We start from the raw sequence: 22,686 nt of genomic DNA on the forward strand, positions 1-22,686 counted from the left end.
CGGTAAGAGGGGATATGATTGAGAATTATAAAATCATGAGTGATGTGGAATGGGTAAATAGAGAAGGGTTATTGACCTTTCAAGAAACACTAGGGCTAGGGGACAGTCCAAGAAACTTGCAACCAGCAGATTTCAAATTGTAGGAAGTATTTTTTCCACTCAGTGCACAATCAAGCTATGGAATCTGTTGCCCGAGGATGTGGTCAAGGCAGCTAACATAATGGGGTTCAAAAGAGGTTGGTCAAATTCTTGAAGGAAAAATCCATAGGCAGTTATTAGCCAGGTGGACATAGGAAAGCAGCGTTTATCCCTGGGAGTTAGATACAAGAAGCAGATCAACTATTGGGGATCTAACTGGCTACTGTCAGAGACAGGAAGCTGGGCTCGAGGGATCTTGGTCTGACCCAGCATGGCACTTCTTATGTTCTTACTTCAGACCTTCAGCTTTACATGTTGGTGGAACACAGCCTGCCCATGACCACTCTCTGAAAGAGGAAACAGAAGGCCCATGCCAGACTGACTTGGGACTGTATTCTTCTGGCCAGACACAAATTGTTTTGGTCTATCTTTGAGGAAGGAAATTGTCAATGGTTAAGGCAGGGTAACCTCAGAGATAGTTAGAAATATTGTGGAAAAACCTATCACTAAGGTTAGGGAAACCACGTCATCTCTCTGTGCCACAGCATACCCAGCCATAACCGAGTAGCCATGATCCAGTTTTGTGCTTTTATCTTATTTTAATTTCATTTTGCACCCTAATTGCATTTTAAATATATATTTTATGTATGTTTGAATTGCAAACCACCTCGTTTGATACTTAGGCAGTGCACAAGCAATGTTACAATAAAATTAAATAAATAAACAAATCTACCAGACAGAGCGACCTTTTGAGGAAGGGGCAAGCAGCCTGATATATCATGAATCTTCTCAAATCCTGTGCCTAAAGGAAATACCTTCCTACAGGTGCTGACTGGGAATCTTTTTGAAAATGCAGCAAATTGCTCCTTTTTCTCCACTGCAGCTAGAGGGCAAGGTAGAGGCTACCAGTGATCCCAACCGGTTACTCTTTAAGAAAATCATTACTGCCCCCATAAATCAGATTCATATGCAATTTTGTTGAATGAAGTTCTGGCTCTAAGAACCAGGCTGCATATTCATTAGAATAGTCTACAAACCAGACTGGCACTGGGGAGAATTAATGAACTAACTGAAAATTAATGAACTAACTGAAAATAATGAATTAATGACTAACTGAAAATAGTTGCACTCAAGTAATTCTTTGTCACCAGTGGAGATGAAAAGATTTATTTATTTATTTATTTATTTTTATATACCGATATTTGATCTGAGATATCACATCGGTTTACATTCAGGTACTGTAGGTATTTCACGGTGGACTCTCGCTTTCGCTTCATTTCTAATATCAGCATTATTAAAGTGTGAGGGGATGACTCTTCTACTCAGTCTCAATAGGGTGACTTGGGAATGAGAGGAATCAAGACTTGTAGTTCTACAGGTGCGTTCCAGGCTACTGCATTTCAATCTAGGGGCGCAGTGACATAGCTCCTCTTGCCCTGCCCTGGTTTCGCTGGAAAGTCGTGCTCACAAAACTATTAGAAACCCGCTCCAGCTTGACGCTTGCTAAACGTTTCCTGGCCTGCTGTCTCTAACAGATAAATGTACAGCTGGCCAGCACCTTCCTCACTGCCCACTTCAGGAGTTGCACTCATGGACAGACGGACACATTCTCTCTCAGCACAAAGTGCAACACAAAGGTACTGCCAAGCCTACACCTCTGTCCTTTAGGTCTTCTTCAAGAATAGTAATAGCGTATTACTAACAACATTACAACTTGATAAGCACTTCTATCCTGTATCCGGTTTCACTGGATCAGAGCCAAGGAAGCTGTGCTGAGACCAACTCTGTCCTCCTTGACAAAGGGACAGCTGCTGAATGACCCCCCTGAGCAAAAAGATAAGGGCGAAAGCTCATGAATAAAGGATACTTTTCAGAAGGAAAAACAAAAGGTTATCCACAACCCAGGTTTACACACAATATAACGTGTCAAGGAACCTTTGACCCCACCATATACTGTGTCATAAATCCTGGAGCTAAATGCTTTTGAAATCTTCTCGGCTCTTGTTGCCAGTGATCTGCTAACAACTGCATGTTCTGCTTTACCTCATTCAGCTTTTAGCATTCTTCACACTGGGCACATCTGAATCCCACTTGTTTTTCCTCTGGTTTTCTTTCACGTCTTGTGACTTTGTCACATGAGGTCAGCCGGAGAATATATTAAAGCAAATGTGGACATGGTCTAATGCAGAAATGATCTGCCAGAGTCCTTCATCCAGCCCAGAGCCAAAGACTGTTTGACTGTTTCCATGGCTGGATTAAGAGGAATATTCCTGCCCCGGATGTCTGTCTTCAGGTGGAGGCAGCGAGAGGTAACCAGCATGGAGCCTGTGAGCCCTCATAGGCCCTACAGCAACTTCGCCCCTGCCCACTCTACCCAGGTTTCCTTGGTAACAGGAAGCCCATGTGAAGAGGGGGAGAAGCTGCTGCAGAGCTGTGGTCACATACGGCTCACAGACCCAGACCGATTCTCTCTTACTGCCTCTGCCCGCAATCGCCTAAAAGATAGGTGCCCTGTAGCACGCCCACAAAACCAGCCAGACGAAGCGAGGGGAAGCAGTAAACGTTGGAGGATCACTAGATTGGGGGGGGGGGGGGGGGGGGGGAAGAGAGAAATTTGAAGGGCCAAGGTAGAAGCCAGGAAATTGGGGGCAGTAAAGATTGAAAGATCAGGGGAAGTGGAAAGGGGACAGTACATTTTAGTAGGTGGCTTGGGGGAGAAAGTAAAAATTAGAGGTTCTTAGGGGTAGTGAAGGAAGCAGTAAAAAAAAAAAAGGAAGATCAGGGGAGGAGGTAGAAGAGGGGGGCAGAAAATGTTGGAGGGTGGCTGAGGAGTAAGAGAGAAGGCAGTAAAAACTGGAGGCTCACCTAGGGGAAATGGAAGAAGATTGATGTGGGTGGGGAAATAGAAAAATCTGAGAATTGTTGAGGGTTGAAGAGACTTTTTGGTGTGCTCTGGAATATAAAAATGTTAATCTGGTCTGGCCTCGTCTCTCCTCTTCCTCTTGGCCCCTCCCCCACCCAACCTGGGATCAAGTTAGGGTAGGAAGAGAAGGAACAGTTTAGAATTCATAACTCGCCTTTCCAAACCTGAGCTCAAGCCAAGTTACATTTCAAAGTACAGGAAGAGGCTTCAGGATGGAGAGGAGGGATAGGACCTGGGTTGGTGGGGTGGAGGGGAGGGGAGATACAGATAGAGGAAGGAGAGCATCTGGGATAGATTATGGATGGAAAGGAGAGAGAATCCAATATCAAAGAGACCTTTACATTCTGCCATGAGCCCTAGCACGTCTAGCACCAGCCTTGCTTTGGATGGCCAAGAAAAGGATCCCTTTTTCCTTGAATGGATGAACGGATGGGTGGTGGCAAAGAACTATTGACCTTTCAGATCTCCGGGAGGGGGGGGGAGGGGACCAATGTGGCCCATCAGACCAAATTGTTTGCCCACCCCTGGCCTAAGGCCCTTCTCCCCTTCCAGCACTGGATTTTTCTGTCTCAGGGCATCCCCCCCTCATTCCTCTGCCGCTGCTGTACCTGTAGCCCGTGGCATTCCTACCCACCACCAGATGTTTTGGTTCATTGTCGCAGAGGTAAAGGTTAAAGTCATTCTCTGGCACAAGGTCCACATCATGGAATATAAAGCAGTCCCATTTCTCTTCCTTCAAGGTCTCCAGGTATCCTATGTTCAGCAGTTTAGCCCGATTGAATTTGGTATTGCCAGCCTGGGTAAGGGGAAGGGGGAAATCAATGCATCATCTCACTGCTTCTTTCATTTGCCTTATTCCACAGTATACAGTTCAAATGGTAGTAATGGGGAGTAAGAGAGCATACGCTATCTTCTTCCCAAATGCATGTATGACGCCACACAAAGCAAACAAAATCATACTCAAGCAATGACAGTACCGAGTTGCCTACTTGCCTGTCCCTTGTCCCTGTTAGTCTTCGCTCAGGTTTTTTTTCAGCTCTTCCCTCCCTCCCCCCCCCCAAAAAAAGTGTGTATTTTATGTTGTTATATTGCTCAATTAACTTAGAAAAACTTCTCCCAAAAATCTTATGCTATTTCCAACCCTAAAACTTTAATGTCTTTTTCATCTTTTGTATAAAAAGTGGAAGGACCTTCATTCGTACACATAGTCATCCACTAAAGGCTTTTTGTGGAGATTCAATAATATATAATCATAGGTCTGTTGTGAAAACGTTTCTACGTTTATCTCTTTGGAAAATCAAAACTACTCAACTTCTAAGCACATCAAGCTTTTGGACATGTTCTTCATCCCTTATAGTCTTTCAAATATAATTTACTTTACTTCCAGATGCAGCTTTTTTTTTTCATAAGGAATTATGCTAAAAAGCAGAAATAGAAAGGGGATAGTTTGTTGATTTGATTTATATTGCCAATTATTTAAAACAAAGCACGATAATCCTATTGCTTTAGCTTAGTGGTTCTGTTTAGTTTGTAAGTTAATGATAATTTATTTTTATCCCGTTGGGTAAAAGAAAAGCAATGTATACCAGGGCCAAGGAGCAAAGGATGGGAGACCTGGCAGGGAGCAACCAGGAGATGTAGTATTCTAGATTACGTCTGATACCCCACTGATACCTGGCTCACCTGGTGAATGATGTAGATGGCATAGTCCAGCTGCTGCCGCTGAAGGAACGGGTGAAGGTGATCTAACAGGTATAAGAGGTGCTTCTCCCGGTTCCGGTGCGGGATCAGGATGGCCACACGCTGCAATGGCCGACACTTGCTAGGACGATAGTGGCCCTTAAGCACTTTAGGGTTACTCTTCTCCACTTCTTCTAGGGTCAGAGACATTTTGAAGGATAGGTTCCTTGATCCTTCTACTACAACAAAAAATGATGAATTGTATACCACACTGGGGAGCTTGGAATGTGAATATCACAGCTGATGTTAAACAGCAAGACTTTTCTTATGTCTGTTGATCACCCAGTAAAATGCATATCAATGATTTATAAACACTGGAATACAAGGAGAGATGCCTACACCCAAAATGAAAAGACAAAAGACATTAATAGTGGTAGAAGAAAAAATATATAAATTAATAGGGATAACCATGGAAAAAATGTCTGGTTCAAATTTTTGGTTTGGTTTCCTCTTTCATACAGTTCAGATCAGAAGCTCATTTGTTTTATTCAGCTCATTTGTTTCCATTAAAGTCCATGGGGGAAGCAATGTAATTATTTTTTTTTTAACTAACTCTGGGGGTTTTCCATCCAAGTTTTATGAAACTTACTGGAAGCCATGAGCAGCAGAGGCAATAACACCCCAAGACACCAAGAGCAGCATGAATACCACACTCCACGAAATTGTTGATAATACGTTGAAATCTTCTACTCATTAGACAGCAGCAGTCAAGAAAGCACATAGAATGCTAGGGATTATTAGGAAAAGAATGGAGAATAAAACAGAGAAAATCATAATGCCTCTTTATTGTTCCATTGTGCAATCTCATCTTGAGTATTGGGTGCAGTTCTGGTCACCACATCTCAAAAAAGATATAGTAGAATTAGAAAAGGTACAGAGAAGGGCGACCAAAATGATAAAGGGGATAGAACAATTCCCCTAAGAGAAAAGGATAAAGACATTAGGACTCTTCAGCTTGGAGAAGAGCTGGCTGAGGGGAAATATGATAGAGGTTGATAAAATGAGTGGAGAGGTGGTCACGTGATGCAGTGAGCAGGAGGAGACGTGATTCCTGCGGCTCAGGGTGCCTTTCCTCTAAATCCCCTAACATCAGGATCACAGGCTAAACATTTTATTACCAAACCGCATCGAACATACCCTCAATCAGTTTCCTTTGGTTTGTGCTGCTTATTGCTGGGGCATAACTACCCGTTTGTCCAAAAAAGAGAAGGAGAAGTCAACAACAGTGGAAAAGAACATGGCGGCCGTATGTGATTCTTCTAATGCGATGGGACTGAGTGAAGCTGCACTGGCCGAATTAACAGCGGCGGTTGTCGCCGCTCTTTCGCCCAGATTCGATGATCTATCTGTGCATTACCAGCGATGATCTATCTGTGCAAATATTGGATATTAAAGGTTCCATGTCAGACGGCTAAGATCAAAAAACTGGTTGGTAGCCAAGCAGAAAAAATAGATGACTTAGAAAATAGGTCCCTGTATTCAAACTTATGTTTTGTGGGGTTCCCTGATAATATATCTGATGGAAAACTGCATGAGATCCTAGAACAATGGCTGCTGTCGGAATTGGGCCTACTTACAACCAAGACCAGATCCAGTTTGAAAGAGTGCAAATAGAAGCTGCAGTAGTGGACAAAGCAAAACCGTGTCCAGCACTGGCAAAGATTCTGATTTATGCTCATAAAATTTGCATTCTTCAAGAAAATCAATGACGTAAGGACATTAGATATGATAGACAGCGTAACTTATATTCCAGGACTTTTCGGTCAAGGTCTCCACTATGCACGGAGAATTTGGGCCGATTTGTGCGGAACTGGTTAAACGACAATTCCGGTTCGCTCTACTGTACCTGGCCAAACTTAAAATTTGGATGGATCAAGGCATAAAATGGTTCGAGTCGGCTTAGAAGGCGAAGGCCCATCTCTCAGCCTTACCATTACCAGTGTCAGCAATGGCCAATGCCAAGACATGACAGCTTCCAGTAGATAAAAGCATGTAAACGTTGTGACTTTAAAGTACAGGGAGGAGGAGAACGTTTTCTTTTGCTCAATGGAAAATTGGACTACTCTTCCTGCTGTGCCGGAGACAGTAGAGAAAGATATGCTGTCCCTTTCTCTCTGTTTGTCTTTGGGTTAACTTGCCACGAGTTCAGATATCCTCACTTTGGGACTTCTTCTTTCCCTGCAGTACAATTTATAATGCGGTCATCAACATATAACATCTTGACTTTTTGTTAAAAGTACTTCAGGGTTGATTTGATTGGGCCCTAGGGTTCCTGAGATATAGGGATCTAATGGTGAACCCAGAGGCTATGGGTTACTGCTCCACATATTTTGCATCTTACTATTATTGTTGTTATCTGCGAGGTTCTAGGGTGCATCGCTTAATAGCAAAAGAGGACAAACATTTGTGACTTTGTTATACTTCTGCACTTAGAGGAAGGGCATCAAACGCATCTCAGTGCCTTATGTTCTCCATAGATAGAAAGCGGTTTTTTCTTGGTTTGGAGTTTGAGGGGAGCAGGGGCTCTTTAGATAATCAAGGCAATTATAAGAGCTACAGGTATATATTTCTTAAGTGTATTATTGTTTTCCTCTATGACACCAAATGCTATGAGGTATGGAAGTGTCTCAATGCTGTTTGGAGGGCCAACTGGATGTTATGGAAGAATCTATCTATTAGTGGGCTATACATGGCATAAAGATGGGGAGTAAGGTCACGTTTCTTACTCGGAATGTCTTGGGTTTGGGATCTCCAATTAAAAGAGAAAAAGTAATTTCACTTATGAATAGATTGAAAGGTTCCATTATATTTTTACAAGAAACACATATGCTGCAAAAGGAATATTTCAAGTTGAAAAAGCGTGGTTTTAATCTGGTTTTTGCCACATTAGGTTCCTCTCATAGTCGTGGAGTGGCCATCTTGATCCATAAATTTATTTCACTTCAGTTAAAAACTTTGATCACTGACCCTAGGGGTAGATATGTTATTATTCAGAGATTGCTTTTTGGGAAGCCTATGATAATGGGTTCCATATATGGCCCCAATACACATGATAATCAATTGTTCTCTGAAATTATCACACACATTATGGCTTTAGATAAGGTTCCTGTAGTCTTGGGGGAGATTTCAATTGTGTAGCCGATCTCCAACTTGAGAAATGTTCTGCTGGGGCTCAGCACCTATGCAGTAGTTCTAAAGGTATTCCCTTTGGGGTAGATTTTATAAAACTACACCCGCGCGTACTTTTGTTCGTGCACCAGGCGCAAACAAAAGTACGCCGGATTTTATAAGATACGCGCGTAGCCGCACATATCTTATAAAATCTGGGGTCAGCGCGCGCAAGGGGGTGCACATTTGTGCACCTTGCGCGTGCCGAGCCCTGTGCGCGCTGCCCGTTTCCTCCGAGGCCGCTCCGAAATCGAAATCGAAATCAGAGCGGCCTCAGAGGGAATTTTCCTACGGCCTCCCCCCTTCTTCCCCTCCCTTCCCCTACCTAACCCAGCCCCCCAGCCTTATCTACACCCCCCTGCCTTTATTGTGAAAGTTACGCCTGCCCCAGACAGGCGTAACTCACGCGCGCTGGCTGGCCGCAGCCTCGCGATTCCTCGGCCCGAGAGCGATTTCGGAGGCCTCGACCATGCCCCCAAAACGCCCCCGGGCCAGAACCACGCCCGTGGCCACGCCCCGGAATGCCCCCGAATGACGCGCCGCCGCAACACACACCCCCAGGAAAGCCCCGGGACTTACGCTCATCCTGGGGCTTGCGCGCACCGCAAAATAGAATTAAACATCAAATTCTCTGAGGATATCAAAGTGGCATTTTCTTGATACTAGAAAATTACTTAATGATAAACTACAAACAAAGGCGACGTTCTCCTTACTCTCTTTAAAGCATAAACTATTCTTATTTGGTAATCTCCCGGAAAAAATGTTAGCAAACTGAGGGGGGTCATTTTCAAAAGCGATCGCACGCAAAAATGGGGGCAGAGTCAGCCCCGGAAGAGGCGGGGGCAGCACCAGGGCCGACTCTGCGGAGTCATCGCTGGCAGCGAAAGGTAAGAACCCTTATCACCGCCAGTTTCGCACCATAAAAGGTGTAGTTATTCAGTGCGAAAACAGGCAGCCAGCGCACCGCCGGCTTTGCAGGCCCGCCCCCTGCTTCCACCGGATTCTCTAAGGTCGCAGACCTTAGAGAATCCAGGCCTTAATGCTTGGAGAGCGTAAATCTGTATTTGTATTGGGCTTGCGTTCACAGATAGGTACTTTGGTTATTACGACTCAAAGGGTTAGTGATATCTTCCATGCCTTTTATGAACATCTATACAAGTTTGAGGGAACAAATAGTGTGGCGAGGGATCATTTCAAATTACTCTCCCTACCTTAATGGCGCTGCAATTGGAAGCCCTTAATGCCCCTATCCAGGAATCTGAAATTGCTGCTGTGATTCGAACTCTCCCTGGCTTGAAGACCCCAGGCCTAGATGGGTTGTCTACATATTTCTATAGGGCACTGTCCTCGCATGTGCTTGAGAGTCTTAAGCTCCTATTTGAGGTAATGGTAATAAGGGGTACAATGCCCAATTGCACAGCAAAACACATATGCCGACCCGAAATCCTGTAGAGAGCCTGAGAAAGCGCGTGAAATGCCGTTGCGGCCTACTACGTAGCAAAAAAGCTTCGGAGCGTGAGCCTGCCTAAGTAGGCTGCTCAACCCATCAGGCTGTCCACGTCCCTCAATCTCCCACGGAGTGGGATGAATGTCGGAGTGGCGTGCTGAGCATGGAGATCGGGGGGAAGGAGGAAGCCCTATGCAAAAAAGCCTCCTAAGTCTCTGTATATTACATTTTTATTTTTTAAAACTTACTGGAGCTCAGTCTTACCTGGCTGAGTACAGACAGTCTCCGGCTGCGGGGGAGAGGACATGTGCTGTCACCACCTCGCTCAGCTTCCTACACAAGCTGCCTTTCAGCTGCTTAAGCAGCTAAGTCCACGCTAGCTGAAAACCAGCTTCCGGACCAAGGCACTCATCTGAGGGACCTCAGAAATCACCTCAGGAATTCTCAACTCTGGGAGGGACCATTTGGTATTACTGCAGGAGAGCGGGCAAATTTGTTTTCCTTAATTCTCATTTCTCAAAAGGAAGCAACCCCAGTAGGGAGATGTACAGCCACCATCTGCTAGAGACCGAGAATACTGGCAGGCTGATGCCACTGCAAAGGTATTCATACTATGATGTCAGTTTGCTCCATCTCTGTCTGCTGGTAGAGGTGCATAACTCACTTGTTCAGGATTCATTTGGCTGGACGCTAAGAAATGGGCAGTTCTACAGGTACATTCAATATTTGCAGAAATACCTTTAATAGCATATACTCATGGCAAGATTATAAAAGGATTGTGTTCTTCATTCTTGGATGCCATCCATGTAACGGGTGCTCTGTTTATCATCCATTACTGGCCCAACCTGGAATGATCCTAAAATGGGCAAAGAGTATAGAGCACATGATTATACTGATTGTACCACTTCTAATGTAATTTACATGACTGTTTGCCCTTTTCAGAAAAGATATATAGGCAGAACTAAATGACCAGTATGAAAAACGCCTTATTGAACACCAAAGTTGCATACAAACTTGTAAATTACAAGCACATATTGTGTGACATTGTTGAAAACAATCACATGGCTTTGAAGATTTGAAGTGGCAGGTCATTGAGAAGTTTCAAGCGAGCCTTTGGGGTGGAGATCTTTTACGTTCCTTAAATTACAAAGAATAGAGGATTTTTTACTTGAATACCATTCATCCACATGGACTTAACGATGAAATTGATTGGTATTCCCTTGTATAAAGGCACTTTAGGTAATACCCTATGTCAGCTACACTGATCTCTGTGTAAATGGTAGGTCTTTTCAGGTAATAGGTACTGACATCATATCTGGCCAGACGCCATTGTTGTTTCAATGTTTGGAGAAGTAAGCGGGTCTCTTTATGCAATTGATTTTTTTTAAATATATGGTATTTTAATTTAAAATTTCTTTTGCTCAGGTGCAAGCATAAACAAACAATGTACCCTGAAGAAATATTCAGGTTCGAAACATGTCGGACTAGGACTATTTTATTTATGGCAGATATTTGGCATTTTTCAAGCCATAAAAAAGATAAGCGCATCTAGCATTGCAAACATTCTATTTTATCTGCAAATGAAAATATCCAAAATAAGTACCTAAGATATGGACATATGACCAATGATTATTTATAAGGCCGAGTATTAAATATGCAAACATATACTGATGACACCTATTATGAAGGTCATTCTACAGTGCATTAGAGCATTTTGAATGTAGCCTTTGCTACTGGGTTCTTTAACCATATATTGTAATACAGATAAGGAGGATCAATTGCGAGAGTGTAACTCACAACTTATCCAAGTTATCATCTTCCAAGTCATCCATCTAATTCCAAGTTAGCCATGTAGTTTTGAATACTGACATTAATGTCATTTTGGCTGTGGCAAAATAGGAAGCCACAGTAACTAAGATTTTAGATAATATTGCTCCTCTGAAGATTAAGATTAGTGCGATTATTTCCCATAAGTTGCTCACCCCTGTACTTCCTCCCTTTTCCCCTCTCCTCTCCTCTCCTCCCCGACCTCTAAACCTCACCTACCTATCCTCATTTTTTTGTTGTTGTAAAACTTACCTGCTCCCAGGAGCTGAAGTAAGTTCCGCGCGCAGGCCGGCTGCCGGCACGCGCTGTCCCGACCAGCCCCTTTTTAAAAGCCCAGCACTTACGCACAAACTGGGAGATACGCGACTGGCCGGGCCGCATTGAAAAAGCACAGCCCGGCCACACACATATCTCCCAGTATTGGCATGCGCCGGGGATTTAAAATTCCCCAGTAAGGGATTACACCCTGTAAAGAGGATGTAACAGGTAATGCTATCTTATTTTAAGAGTCTGAAGCATTAGTGATGATTTTTACATTTTTTTTTTTTAATTATTTTCCCCCTTTGTCCCTCTCTTACGTGCTTTTGTTTGCCATACATGCAGGCCGATACAGTACAGGGCGCTCCAGCGGAGTGCACCTTTAGCCCAGGTTTGGACGCGCGTTTTCGACGCGCTAGCTTTACCCCTTATACAGTAAGGGGTAATAGCACGTCGAAAACGCGCTATTACCCCTTACTGTGCGAACAGGCGTTAATTTCTGCCGGCGCCGAGGAAGTGTACAGAAAAGCAGAAAAAACTGCTTTTCTGTACACCCTCCGACTTAATATCATAGCAATATTAAGTTAGAGGCCCCAAAAGTAAAAAAAAAGTAAAAAATTAAATTTAAAAAAAAATTAAAAATCAGCCCGCGGGTCATCTGTTTTCCGAAGCCGTGGCTGTCAGCGGGTTTGAGAACCGACGTTGGCAAAATTGAGCGTCAGCTGTCAAACCCGCTGACAGCCGCCGCTCCTATCAAAAAGGAGGCACTAGGGACGCGCTAGTGTCCCTAGCGCCTCCTTTTACCGCGGGCCCTAATTTGCATAGGCCCCCCTCCTGAATCGCGCGCCCAGGAGAGTGGCCTGTGCACGCGCCGGGAGAGCGGGCGCTCGCCAGCTCTGCCACGCGTTTTTCTGTATCGGCCTGAAACTTAGGAGAGGGCTGGAATAGTTTACATGAGGAAAGCAATGGTATTGGGCAATACTATAGTAAACGAACTTAGACTGTAAGGAGCTGACGAGTTCTTTTTGTGTGAGTGATTTTTTTTTTCTTTTCTCCATGTTGAGCAATATAGCTCGTACTGTATACAAATTTGATGAAAAAAAAGAGATGAGATCTAGGATATTGGAATCTATAATTATTGGATCATATTGTTAATGTTATGAGATAAGGGTAGGAGATGGGCTTTAAAGGCCATAAAAGCAACGTCAAAAACATTAGAAACTGATGTTGCAAGCATTTTTCAAGACTGTGCTATAAATTACTGGGGGAATAAGGGGCAATGGGGAAAGAAAGGGGTACAGCTCCAGCTATAAATTACTGGGGGAATAAGGGGCAATGGGGAAGGAAAGGGGTATAGCTCCATCAAGTAGTGAGTACATAAGAGAATGTAAAGGTGCAAGTACTATAAAATAGATCAGTGTTTCCAGATTTGTAAAGGGCATACTATCTTCAATACAAAAATGGAAGGAGCTCTTATAGTCCGGGTGTAAATGGTCGAGTATATAAAGTGTACGGGATTTAGGTATCCATCTAGATGAGAACCGTACTATGAAAAAGCACATCAATAAATTAATAAATATCGGCTACGCCAAGTTGCGCATATTACATCAGTTGAAACTTCTATTAACCTTTGAGGACTTCTGCACTGTATTGTAAACTCTAATTTTCTCAAACCCAGACTACTGTAACTCTCTATTACTCTGTCTTCCTGCAACTATCATAAAAACATTACAATTATTACAAAATGCATTAGCAAGGCTCTTTTTAGGATCCAGGAAATTTGATTACATTACACCCTCGCTGATTTCACTACATTGGCTGCCAGTACAATCTCGAATCTATTTTAAAGTATTAAACGCTAATATTCAAAATTATTCATTCTAGTAACACCAATATAATAGGTGTGACATAACCACACACACCGCAGAGCACACTAAGATCCCAAAATAAAGGACTACTAACTGTTCCAACAATATGGAGCACACACCTGATACATGTAAGAGATCGTGTGTTTTCCATAGTGGGTCCAAAAAACTTTGAAATTCTTTACCTTAAATGCTACATTTGATACCAGATAGAAAGATTTAAATTAACTAAAAACATGGCTATCCGAAAATGCATACACTCTAACTTAAAGCATCAGAATGTAGAGATATACAACAAGAAGGACAAGAGATACTAATTTATGCATGAGAAACAAATTAACAAGAGATTATAAGAATTTCAATACAATGTACAGAATAATATGTGAGATTTATTTTATTTTTGTACGTCACATCTTATGTCCTTGATCTTTAATTAATATGTATTTGAACAATTCAATTGATAGATGTTAATGCCTGTTATGCATACTTCCTATGTAACCCTTCATTCGCTGATTTATACCTATGAATGTCATTATTGTAAACCATTGTGATCTTTACATGGAAAACTGTATATAAAATGTCTAAATAAATAAATACTGTCAACATGTGTTGTCCTGCTACTTGCTTCTTATGCCCGCCTCTGTGCTCTGCCCACAGTCCTGCCTCCTTGATGTGGTCTCCAGTCACAGTCCTACTACTGGTGTCTCTTCTCATCCTATCATCTCCTGGTTCTGATGCTGGTTCTCCTCATCTTGCTGCTGCCTCCCTGCTGCTGTGTCATCTCATTCTACTGCTGCCTCCATGCTGTGCTCTCCAGTCCGGGTCCTGCTGCCGTCTACTTGAACTTTGCTGTCGTGGCCCTTAGGCTATCTCCCCTTTGAGTGCACTCTTTCAACATGGACTGTCTGGGCCTTCTACTTGCCATCACAGAATTGTGCTGGTATCAGCTCTAATGTTAGAGATGAACTGAAGCTATTGGGTTGCCTCTTCCACTTTCTATGGTCTTTGCTGTAATCCGGAACTTGCAAAAGAATAAGATTCTAATATTGCATATGTCATGTTGACATTTGTAACTATGTATGTAGTGTTCTACACTATAAATGCTGGTCATTTCAGTTACAATGTCATGTACTATTTGATCTCTTGTCCTTGCAGAATGTGATTACCAAAGACCTTTACTTGCTTTGATTCTGTTGACTCCAATTGGTTAATAAACTAGTCATATTTTGAAACGTAACTTTATGGTTGTGTCTTTTTATTGTGTTGTTTTTTTTTTTTTTATTAAGGGTTCACAAGGACAAAGGTTTGGGACCATATGACCTTGCATGCTAGAGTGCCGTTGGCCATTGCAACTAGACAAATGTCTTATTTGCAAGGCCATATGGCCTAGGCTTTTAAACAGAAAGCTGATTATATGCTCCAAAAGTAGACAGCAAGAGCAAACCTGGAAACTCCTTACTGTGGAGTTTCACAAATGGCTCCTGTTGCCTTCTCCAGAGCGCATAAGAACATAAGATATGCCATACTGGGTCAGTATCCTGGTCCATCAAGCCCAGGATACTGGGCTTGATGGACCAGGATACTGGTCCATCAAGCCCAGTATCCTGTTTCACAAGTACCTGGCAAGTTCCCAAACATTAGACAGATCATAAGCTACTATTGCTTGTTAATTACTATCATAGCAGTTTATGGATTTATCCTCTAGGAACTTATCCAAACCTTTTTTAAACCCAGTTACACTAACTGCTGTAACCAAATCCTCTAGCAATAAATTCCAGAGTTAAACTAGTTAACTCTTGGGTACATGGGCATGTATGTGAGTTAGCCACTTTCTAGCCAGTGTTCACCTCCATACGCTGTCCAGTAGAACAGGTGTAGAAATGTTTGGCTAGAGGTGCTGTACATATGTCTTCACTCTGTTGATGAGCAATAGGTGTCCAGCTATGCAAATGTCATAGTGCAGCTATAATTGGTCTTTTCCTTGGTGAAGATATATCACCTCTTTCCTGGTCTAGCACCGAATGCTGCCATCACATAGGTCTTTAGTCAGAAGCCTACTTGAAAGGTACATAGAACCCTAGTTCTTGTTCATCAGTACAGTGCCAAAATGTGCAGCTGCAAATTCCAGACCCAGAGAGTATATAATTACATTTAAATTTTGTGAGGTAATAGGTGAAGTGACAATAATCATCCCACAAGAATCTACTTGGGGCCCCTAAACTGTGTCTGCACTCCACTCAAAAGGCACCAAAAAAACTAAGGCTTTTTAGGTCAGACACTTCCAGAAAGATGTCATCTACCCGCAATCTTCTCTAATCGTCGGCCGAGCGCACCGTTTAGCCCCCATTTGGCTGCATGTTTTTGACACGCTATTATTACCCCTTACTGTAAGGGGTAATAGCGCATGGAAAACACACGGCCAACCCCCCCCCCACCCCCGAAACTAATAGCGCTCATCACATGCAAATGCATGTTGATGAGACTATTAGTTAGTCACCCGCAATACAGAAAGTAAAATGTGCGGCCAAGCCGCACATTTTACTCTCAGAAATTAATGCCTGCCAAAGGAGTTAATTTCAGACGGCACCGGGCAAGTGTACAGAAAAGCAGAAAAAAATGCTTTTCTGTATACCCTCCGACTTAATATCATAGCGATATTAAGTCGGAGGCCCCAAAAATTAAATAAATAAATAAATAAAATCTGCCCGCGGGTTGGAAAACAGACGCTCAACTTTGCCGGCGTCCATTTTCTGAACCCATGGCTGTCAGCGGGTTTGACAACCAACACCGGTAAAATTAAGCATCAGCTGTCAGACCCGCTGACAGCCGCCGCTTCCACCAATAAGGAGGCGCTAGGGATGCGCTAGTGTCTGTAGCGCCTCCTTATTAGCACGGGCCCTAATTGTTGTCGTTGCTGCCAAGCAGCTCGAAAGGGCAGCCAGTATCCTACTAGAAATAAACTTCCCCCTAACATTGTAGCTTTAGGAAGATAGGCCAGGTAAGAAAAGGTGTTTTTATTGGCCTGGGAGTCCTTGGCAGATGTGTCTGATAGAAGGCCTCACTTTATTTATTGCGTGCAATAACCACCGCATTAACAGCCGCATTCTATGATAATGGCCGCTGTCCCGTGAAAAAAACTTTTTTAGCTCTCTACCACAAAAAAAAAAAAAGTGTTATTTCCGATGTTAAAACCTGCGTTATGTTTGTTATTTCACCGCTAAATGCAGTAGGAACCACTAATTTGTATAATTTTCTATCTTTTGCATACTCATATTTGCATACTAATGAGCCACACACTAAATATCCCCCATCAAACGCACGTTAGACCCTTTTTATCATGTCATATGGCCCTAACGCAATTTGATGATTGATTCTGTGTGTTAGTTACCTTAACCACATCCTCCGGCAACAGATTCCATAGTTTGTGTGCAGAGTTTAAAAAATACCTACTCGGAGGGGGGGGGTGGTGCTCTTCCGGCGTGAACGGGAATGGTCGCATGAGAGGCGTGTTCTACTCCCCGGAACACTAAAAACAACATAAAACCGGCTCTAATAGCCCAACCTGCGTCCTGCCGTTCCTGCAGCACGGCGGATACTTACCCGATGGCGGCGAAACGAAAAACTGCTGACCTCAAGCAGTTTTCTTTTAGTAAAATGCCCCCGGATATTGCCGACAGCAGCGGAGATGGGCCTGCACAGGCCGCAGCGATCTACCCTGTAAACCCTCTGCAAGATGGCGCCGGAGACGCGGAGCAGTCAGAGACTACTGTAACGCTGATTCCCCTGCACCTCCGTGATGAAATCAGGAGCTGGTTCCTGGAGTTCAGGTCAAATCTTAAAACTCACACACAAGAATTATTGGCCTCTGTTAGCGATCTTAGAGATGACTTTAATAACCTGGGTCACAGCGTGGATAAGACAGATGCATGGACAGACAGCCTCGCAGTGGCACTAAATAAATTAGATAGGCGACAAAATTCTCTGGAAAATGAGTTGGCTGTACTTCAAGATAAAGTCGAGGACCTGGAAAATAGGTCAAGAAGATGCAATATTCGTATATGGGGAGTCCCTGATTCGCCTGACTACAGCAACGCACACGCGGTAACGGAAAAGATCTGCACTCCCAGATGGCTTCAATGGAGGAAGAATCCCGAGTCATCAAATTTGAGAGAGCACATAGGGCATTGGGGCCCCGGTCGGATGCTATAATCATCTGTTTTCACAATTTCAATCAAAAACTCAGGTTCTGGAGGCAGCCAGAAAGCAGAACACTTGGTCCTGGGAGGGTCACACGCTCAGTATATATCAGGATCTGGCTCCATCCACATTGAGACGCAGGTACGAGATGCGCGAAGCCACTTCATTTTTACGTGCGGAGAATATAAGATACAGATGGACTTTCCCCTTTGGACTGCAATTTATAGTGAAAGGGGTGACACATAGCGTAAAAACGACTGCTGAGGCGGTGGAGGCACTAGAAAAATCTGGACTTCAACTGAACATCACCAATACTAAGACGACAACCAAGATGCAGAAAATGGATGATCTTCCTCGCTGGCACAGAGTGGGAAAAGGAGGGAAGCGTCTGCAATGACACTCAGGGAATTCGAGATCAGTACTATTGGACCAAGGATGACAAACTGAGGATTTGCCCTTTTTCTGATATGCAGTCTTACTGGATATTAACCAAATGGTGCCCCTGATGTTGTCTTCTTTCTTTCAGGTTGCCACAAAGGGAGCCTTTAGTCTTCCTATTCATCAGGGCAGACAAAGTTTATGGGGGCTATTAGTCAACCTGCATTATGGAGCCTTAATTCTCAGAGGTTATGCTCTAGCAGTTGGTTTTTGTTTAATGTTTAATTTTTTGAATGCCTAGGTTTCTTAGGCTACAATATACCAAATGTTTCTTAGGCTACAATATACCAAATGTGCCTGATACTTCACTTTCGATGCATATCCAGCATGGCTCTCTGCTTCAACGTTCGATGCATATCCAGCATGGCTCTCTGCTTCAACGGCATGGGAGAAAGGCTGATACATCACGCATTTCCAGCATAGCTCTCTGCTTCAACAGCAGGGGAAAAGAAAAACTGATGCTTCACGCATATCCAGCATAGCTTCAACGGCAGGGGAGAAGAAAAAAAGGATTCGCACTCACAAAGCGGGGAGTAGCTGGCTTGTTACGGCGGTTACTACCCCAAACCAAATGTGCCTGATACTTCACTTTCGATGCATATCCAGCATGGCTCTCTGCTTCAACGGCATGGGAGAAAGGCTGATACATCATGCATTTCCAGCATAGCTCTCTGCTTCAACAGCAGGGGAAAAGAAAAACTGATGCTTCACGCATATCCAGCATAGCTTCAACGGCAGGGGAGAAGAAAAAAGGATTCGCACTCACAAAGCGGGGAGTAGCTGGCTTGTTACGGCGGTTACTACCCCAAACCAAATGTGCCTGATACTTCACTTTCGATGCATATCCAGCATGGCTCTCTGCTTCAACAGCATGGGAGAAGACTGATACATCACGCATTTCCAGCATAGCTCTCTGCTTCAACGGCAGGAGAGAAGAAAAACTGATTCTTCACGCATATCCAGCATAGCTCCCTGCTTCAACGGCAGGGGAGAAGAAAAACAACCAATAAGGGCTGTATAACATAGTCTGGGTAAAACAAATAAGCATGGGTGTAGCTTGCTTATTGCGGCAGCTACTACCCCTAACTAATCAAGCTAGATATTTCACTTGGATGCAGCTCCATCACTGCTCTCTACATTAAAGGTGGGGGTGGAAGGGAAATAGAACCAAGAGCTAAGAGAAACAGATAAGTATGAGAGAAAAGATGTGTGAAGTTTGCTGGGCAGACTGGATGGGCCATTTGGTCTTCTTCTGCCGTCATTTCTATGTTTCTATGTTTCTATATGTAATTGGCTGTTCCGGGGGTCCTCCAAGGTGAGGAGAGGACCATCTTGGAGGTTGGGAAGTTGGGGGGGGGGGGGAGAGTGGATGGCTCTCTGATGTGCACCATTTTTACTAGATGCTTTCCGGGCCCTATGTTTCTCAGTTACAGAGTGTGCATTAAGGCGTTATTGACATTATGTAGATACACGTAAGATGAAAGGCCTTAATCATTACCACAAATGCCACCTATTGGAAAGGGAACTGTTGGCTCACAGAGCGTCTATTGTTATGTTGGAAGAAACCCATTTACGTAAACGATATGAACATTTATTATCATATCGACAATTTCCCCATAAATATCTAGCTGCAAGCACTAAGGAAGTCAAATATGCGGGGTGGGCATCTTAATAGCCACTCCTTGTCGGGGAGACATACTCTGTAGTTTACCATCTCTGTGTAAAGCCTTAAATAAACCCTAAGCTTGCGAATAACTGAAAGCCTTGGTCCTAAACGTTTTGTGGGACAATATACCAACCTTGCAACGCACATCTTGGACTGTATTTACTTCCTGTGTGTTGGTTTACTCCACAATTCTGGACTTTGCTAGATATGCACAAACCATCAAGATAAAATCCTGAGTAGGAACTGACAATATTATAGAAGACAGATAGAAAGATTTGTTACTTACTCAGGTATGGAGAGAGGGCTGGGCAGACCCTCAGATCTGAATTTTCTGCAGGTGCCTCCATGAAAGCAGAAGTCTTTTTCTCCTGCTCAGCCACGATACGCTTCCTAAAGTGCTCCATCACGATCTTTGTTTTCTGGAATTCCCACAGGTAGTAGGATGTGGCCCACCCCACCACCAGTGAACACACAATGAAGAGCAGAAGCACCCTGAATCTGTAGAAGAGCCGGAAGGACAAACAGTTCACATCCATGGCCTTCCCTCCACTGTTTCTTCACGCCAGCCTTGTCTTTTGAGGCAGCCTCAGCGATCAAACAACATGCCAGAAATACGGCAGTGATCAGTGCCTCCTCCCAGCACCTGCTCCAAAAGGTCTTGTAAATGTGTAAAATGATGAAACGTCTGAAAACAAAGCATAAAAACCAATGCTATGAGTGACCTACATCATTGCAGTGATGAGATGACGAAGACCTGCCTGAATGATCCTCATCTCTCTCTGGTCACACTGGAGAAGATCTCCAGAGAATGCCCACCACGAATACATAAACCCAGAGCAGTTTTCTGTTTCACCCACTCAACACCGCCAAGAGAATAGTCACGGTGTCCCCATAACACTTCTGTCACCGTGTTGCAACACTGCTTTCATGCGTCACCAGCAATACTTTTCTTTGACAGAACAAACTCAACTTTAAAAGAAGGCAGGTGGGTTTTGCAGCTGAAAAAAGACGTGATAAATAGCTATTTATGGGTTAAGTGCTGTTGGGAACGTAAGTGGTGAATTCCTAACCCAAGAGATCACAGCACTAATATAGATCTGCTTTCAGACAACTGAGAAGAGATTAGACAAAAGGGAAGGAAATACTCAGCCCTCAGGAGACTGCAGAATTTAAGAAACCGCATCCTGAACAATGGTTCATCTCTCCAAATTTACCCCACCTGGGTGGGAATAAGTTTAACCTGTTGGTGTGAGATGACTCAGTTTCATACAAAGCTGGACCTGCTCTGGATCTGGCTTCGGGTATTATTGAAAATAATACGGCGTGAAACTTTAGTTGATTTTCAGAATCACTGCCATGGAAACATGATGGCAGAAAGAGACTATATGGCCATACCTAGTCTCCCCATCCAGAGATCCCCCATGTTTCTCTCATTCAAATACCATTCTTGTCTCCACCACCCCCACTGGGAGGCCGATCCATGGATGCACTACCTTCTCTGTAAAGAAATATTTTCTTCCTCCCGAGTTTAACCCCCTTTCACCCTCATTCTAGAGCCTCCTTTGAGATATTTAAATGTCTCTATCAAATCTCCCCTATCTTGCCTTTCCTCTAGGGTGTACATGCTTAGGTCTTTAAGTCTATCCCTATTTTAGTAGCCTCCCTCTGGACCAGCTCCATCCTGTTTATATCCTTTTGAAGGTGCGGCCTCCAGAATTGTACTCAGTATTCCAAGAGAGATCTCACAGGGGCAATATCACCTCTCTTTCTGCTGACGATTCCTATCCCTGTGCAGCCAAGCTTTTACTGTCATTTATCCACTTCTTTTGCACCTGCTCTTCTTTTGCACTTAGAAGTATTTCACCCCCAATACTGAACCTCTTTAAATTTTATTTCAAGCACTTATAGGCTGCCTAATACCCAATGCCTTAAGAGGCATACAAGTTAAAACATAAATTCAAAAAAATACACAAACAAAATACCATCCACACATAAAACAAACTGACTCTTCTCTTTTTGCAGCCTAAATGCACAACGCTGCATTTTTTTTAGCTGCCAGTCTATAGACCATTCCTTGAGCTTTACTAGATCCCTCTTCATGCTTTCCACACTTGCCTGGCTGTCTACCCTGTGTCAGATTTTGGTATCATGTGTTACGGTTCTGGCCGCGAGTGCCGCACCCAGACCCTTACCTCCGTGCTCCTGGACCTGTTCCCGCTTCTGCTGGCCTAGTTTCCGGCCTGTTCGGCGGTGTCCCTGCGAGGGCCGCACCACCGGGAAGCCTCCCATGGATGCCCTGTCTCTAAGCGCAAGAGTGCGCCACTTGGGCACGTTTCTAGGCTATTTCCCGCCAGAGGTGACTCCGCCCAGTTCCTGACGTCAGACGCCGCGGCCTTGATAAGCCGGCCGTGGACACTCAGTCTTTGCCTTGCAACGGGCTTTTCTACCGGTTCCCTGTTGCTCCGTGCCCCGGAGTGAGCTGCCTTGGAACTCGCTCCGTTCCTGCTTGCCTGCTACATTACCTGCTTGGTTCCTGCTTGCCTGCTACAGTTCCTGCCTGGTTCCAGTACCCGAGTCTTGCTACAGTTCCTGTCTACTGTCCTAGTCTGGTTCCAGTTCCCAGTTCTGCTCATCAGCCTGACCCGCTCCAGTCTCAAGATCATCTACCCGCCTAAGTCCCAGTGGCCGGGCTCCTACGGGCTCCTCCCGGGGGAGCACCAGCTTCAGGGTGAAGAGCACCTCCACGTCCTGAACATCTGCCTCTCGACCTGCGGTGCACCAGAGACAATGAACACCTTTCCCAGTCTCTTGCAGGTCGGCCCAAGGGTCCACTAAACTGAGACTCCATAACCTCATGGGCAAAAAGGCAAACCTTTCCAGATAATCCTTCCGCTATGTTGCTCATAAAAAAGTGCTGAAAAGAATCGGTCCAAGCACTGATCCCTCAGGAACACCTCTAGTGACATTTACCAGTACCCTTTGTCGCCTTCCCCTTACCCAGTTTCTAACCCAGTCACTC

The 22,686-nt window shown here is 44.0% G+C and overlaps 1 protein-coding gene across 2 annotated transcripts in view; it reads right to left on the reverse strand.

Annotated features, from left to right (window-relative positions):
* B4GALT4 (beta-1,4-galactosyltransferase 4) overlaps window positions 1–22,686 on the reverse strand; it is a 37,325-nt gene that overhangs the window by 10,167 nt on the left and 4,472 nt on the right. The window contains exons 2-4 of one of the 2 annotated variants that reach the window (XM_029578588.1): window positions 19,954–20,352; window positions 4,745–4,977; window positions 3,670–3,857 (exon numbers count right to left, since the gene is read on the reverse strand). In XM_029578588.1, the coding sequence (XP_029434448.1) occupies window positions 3,670–3,857; window positions 4,745–4,977; window positions 19,954–20,203 (671 nt within the window). In that variant the 5' untranslated portion in view covers window positions 20,204–20,352. Of the gene's footprint in view, window positions 1–3,669; window positions 3,858–4,744; window positions 4,981–19,953; window positions 20,353–22,686 lie in introns of both variants that reach the window. The other variant, XM_029578587.1, reaches the window with a different exon arrangement.

The sequence above is a fragment of the Rhinatrema bivittatum genome, chromosome 15 (genome assembly GCF_901001135.1).
Source record: "Rhinatrema bivittatum chromosome 15, aRhiBiv1.1, whole genome shotgun sequence".
Taxonomy (NCBI): domain Eukaryota; kingdom Metazoa; phylum Chordata; class Amphibia; order Gymnophiona; family Rhinatrematidae; genus Rhinatrema; species Rhinatrema bivittatum.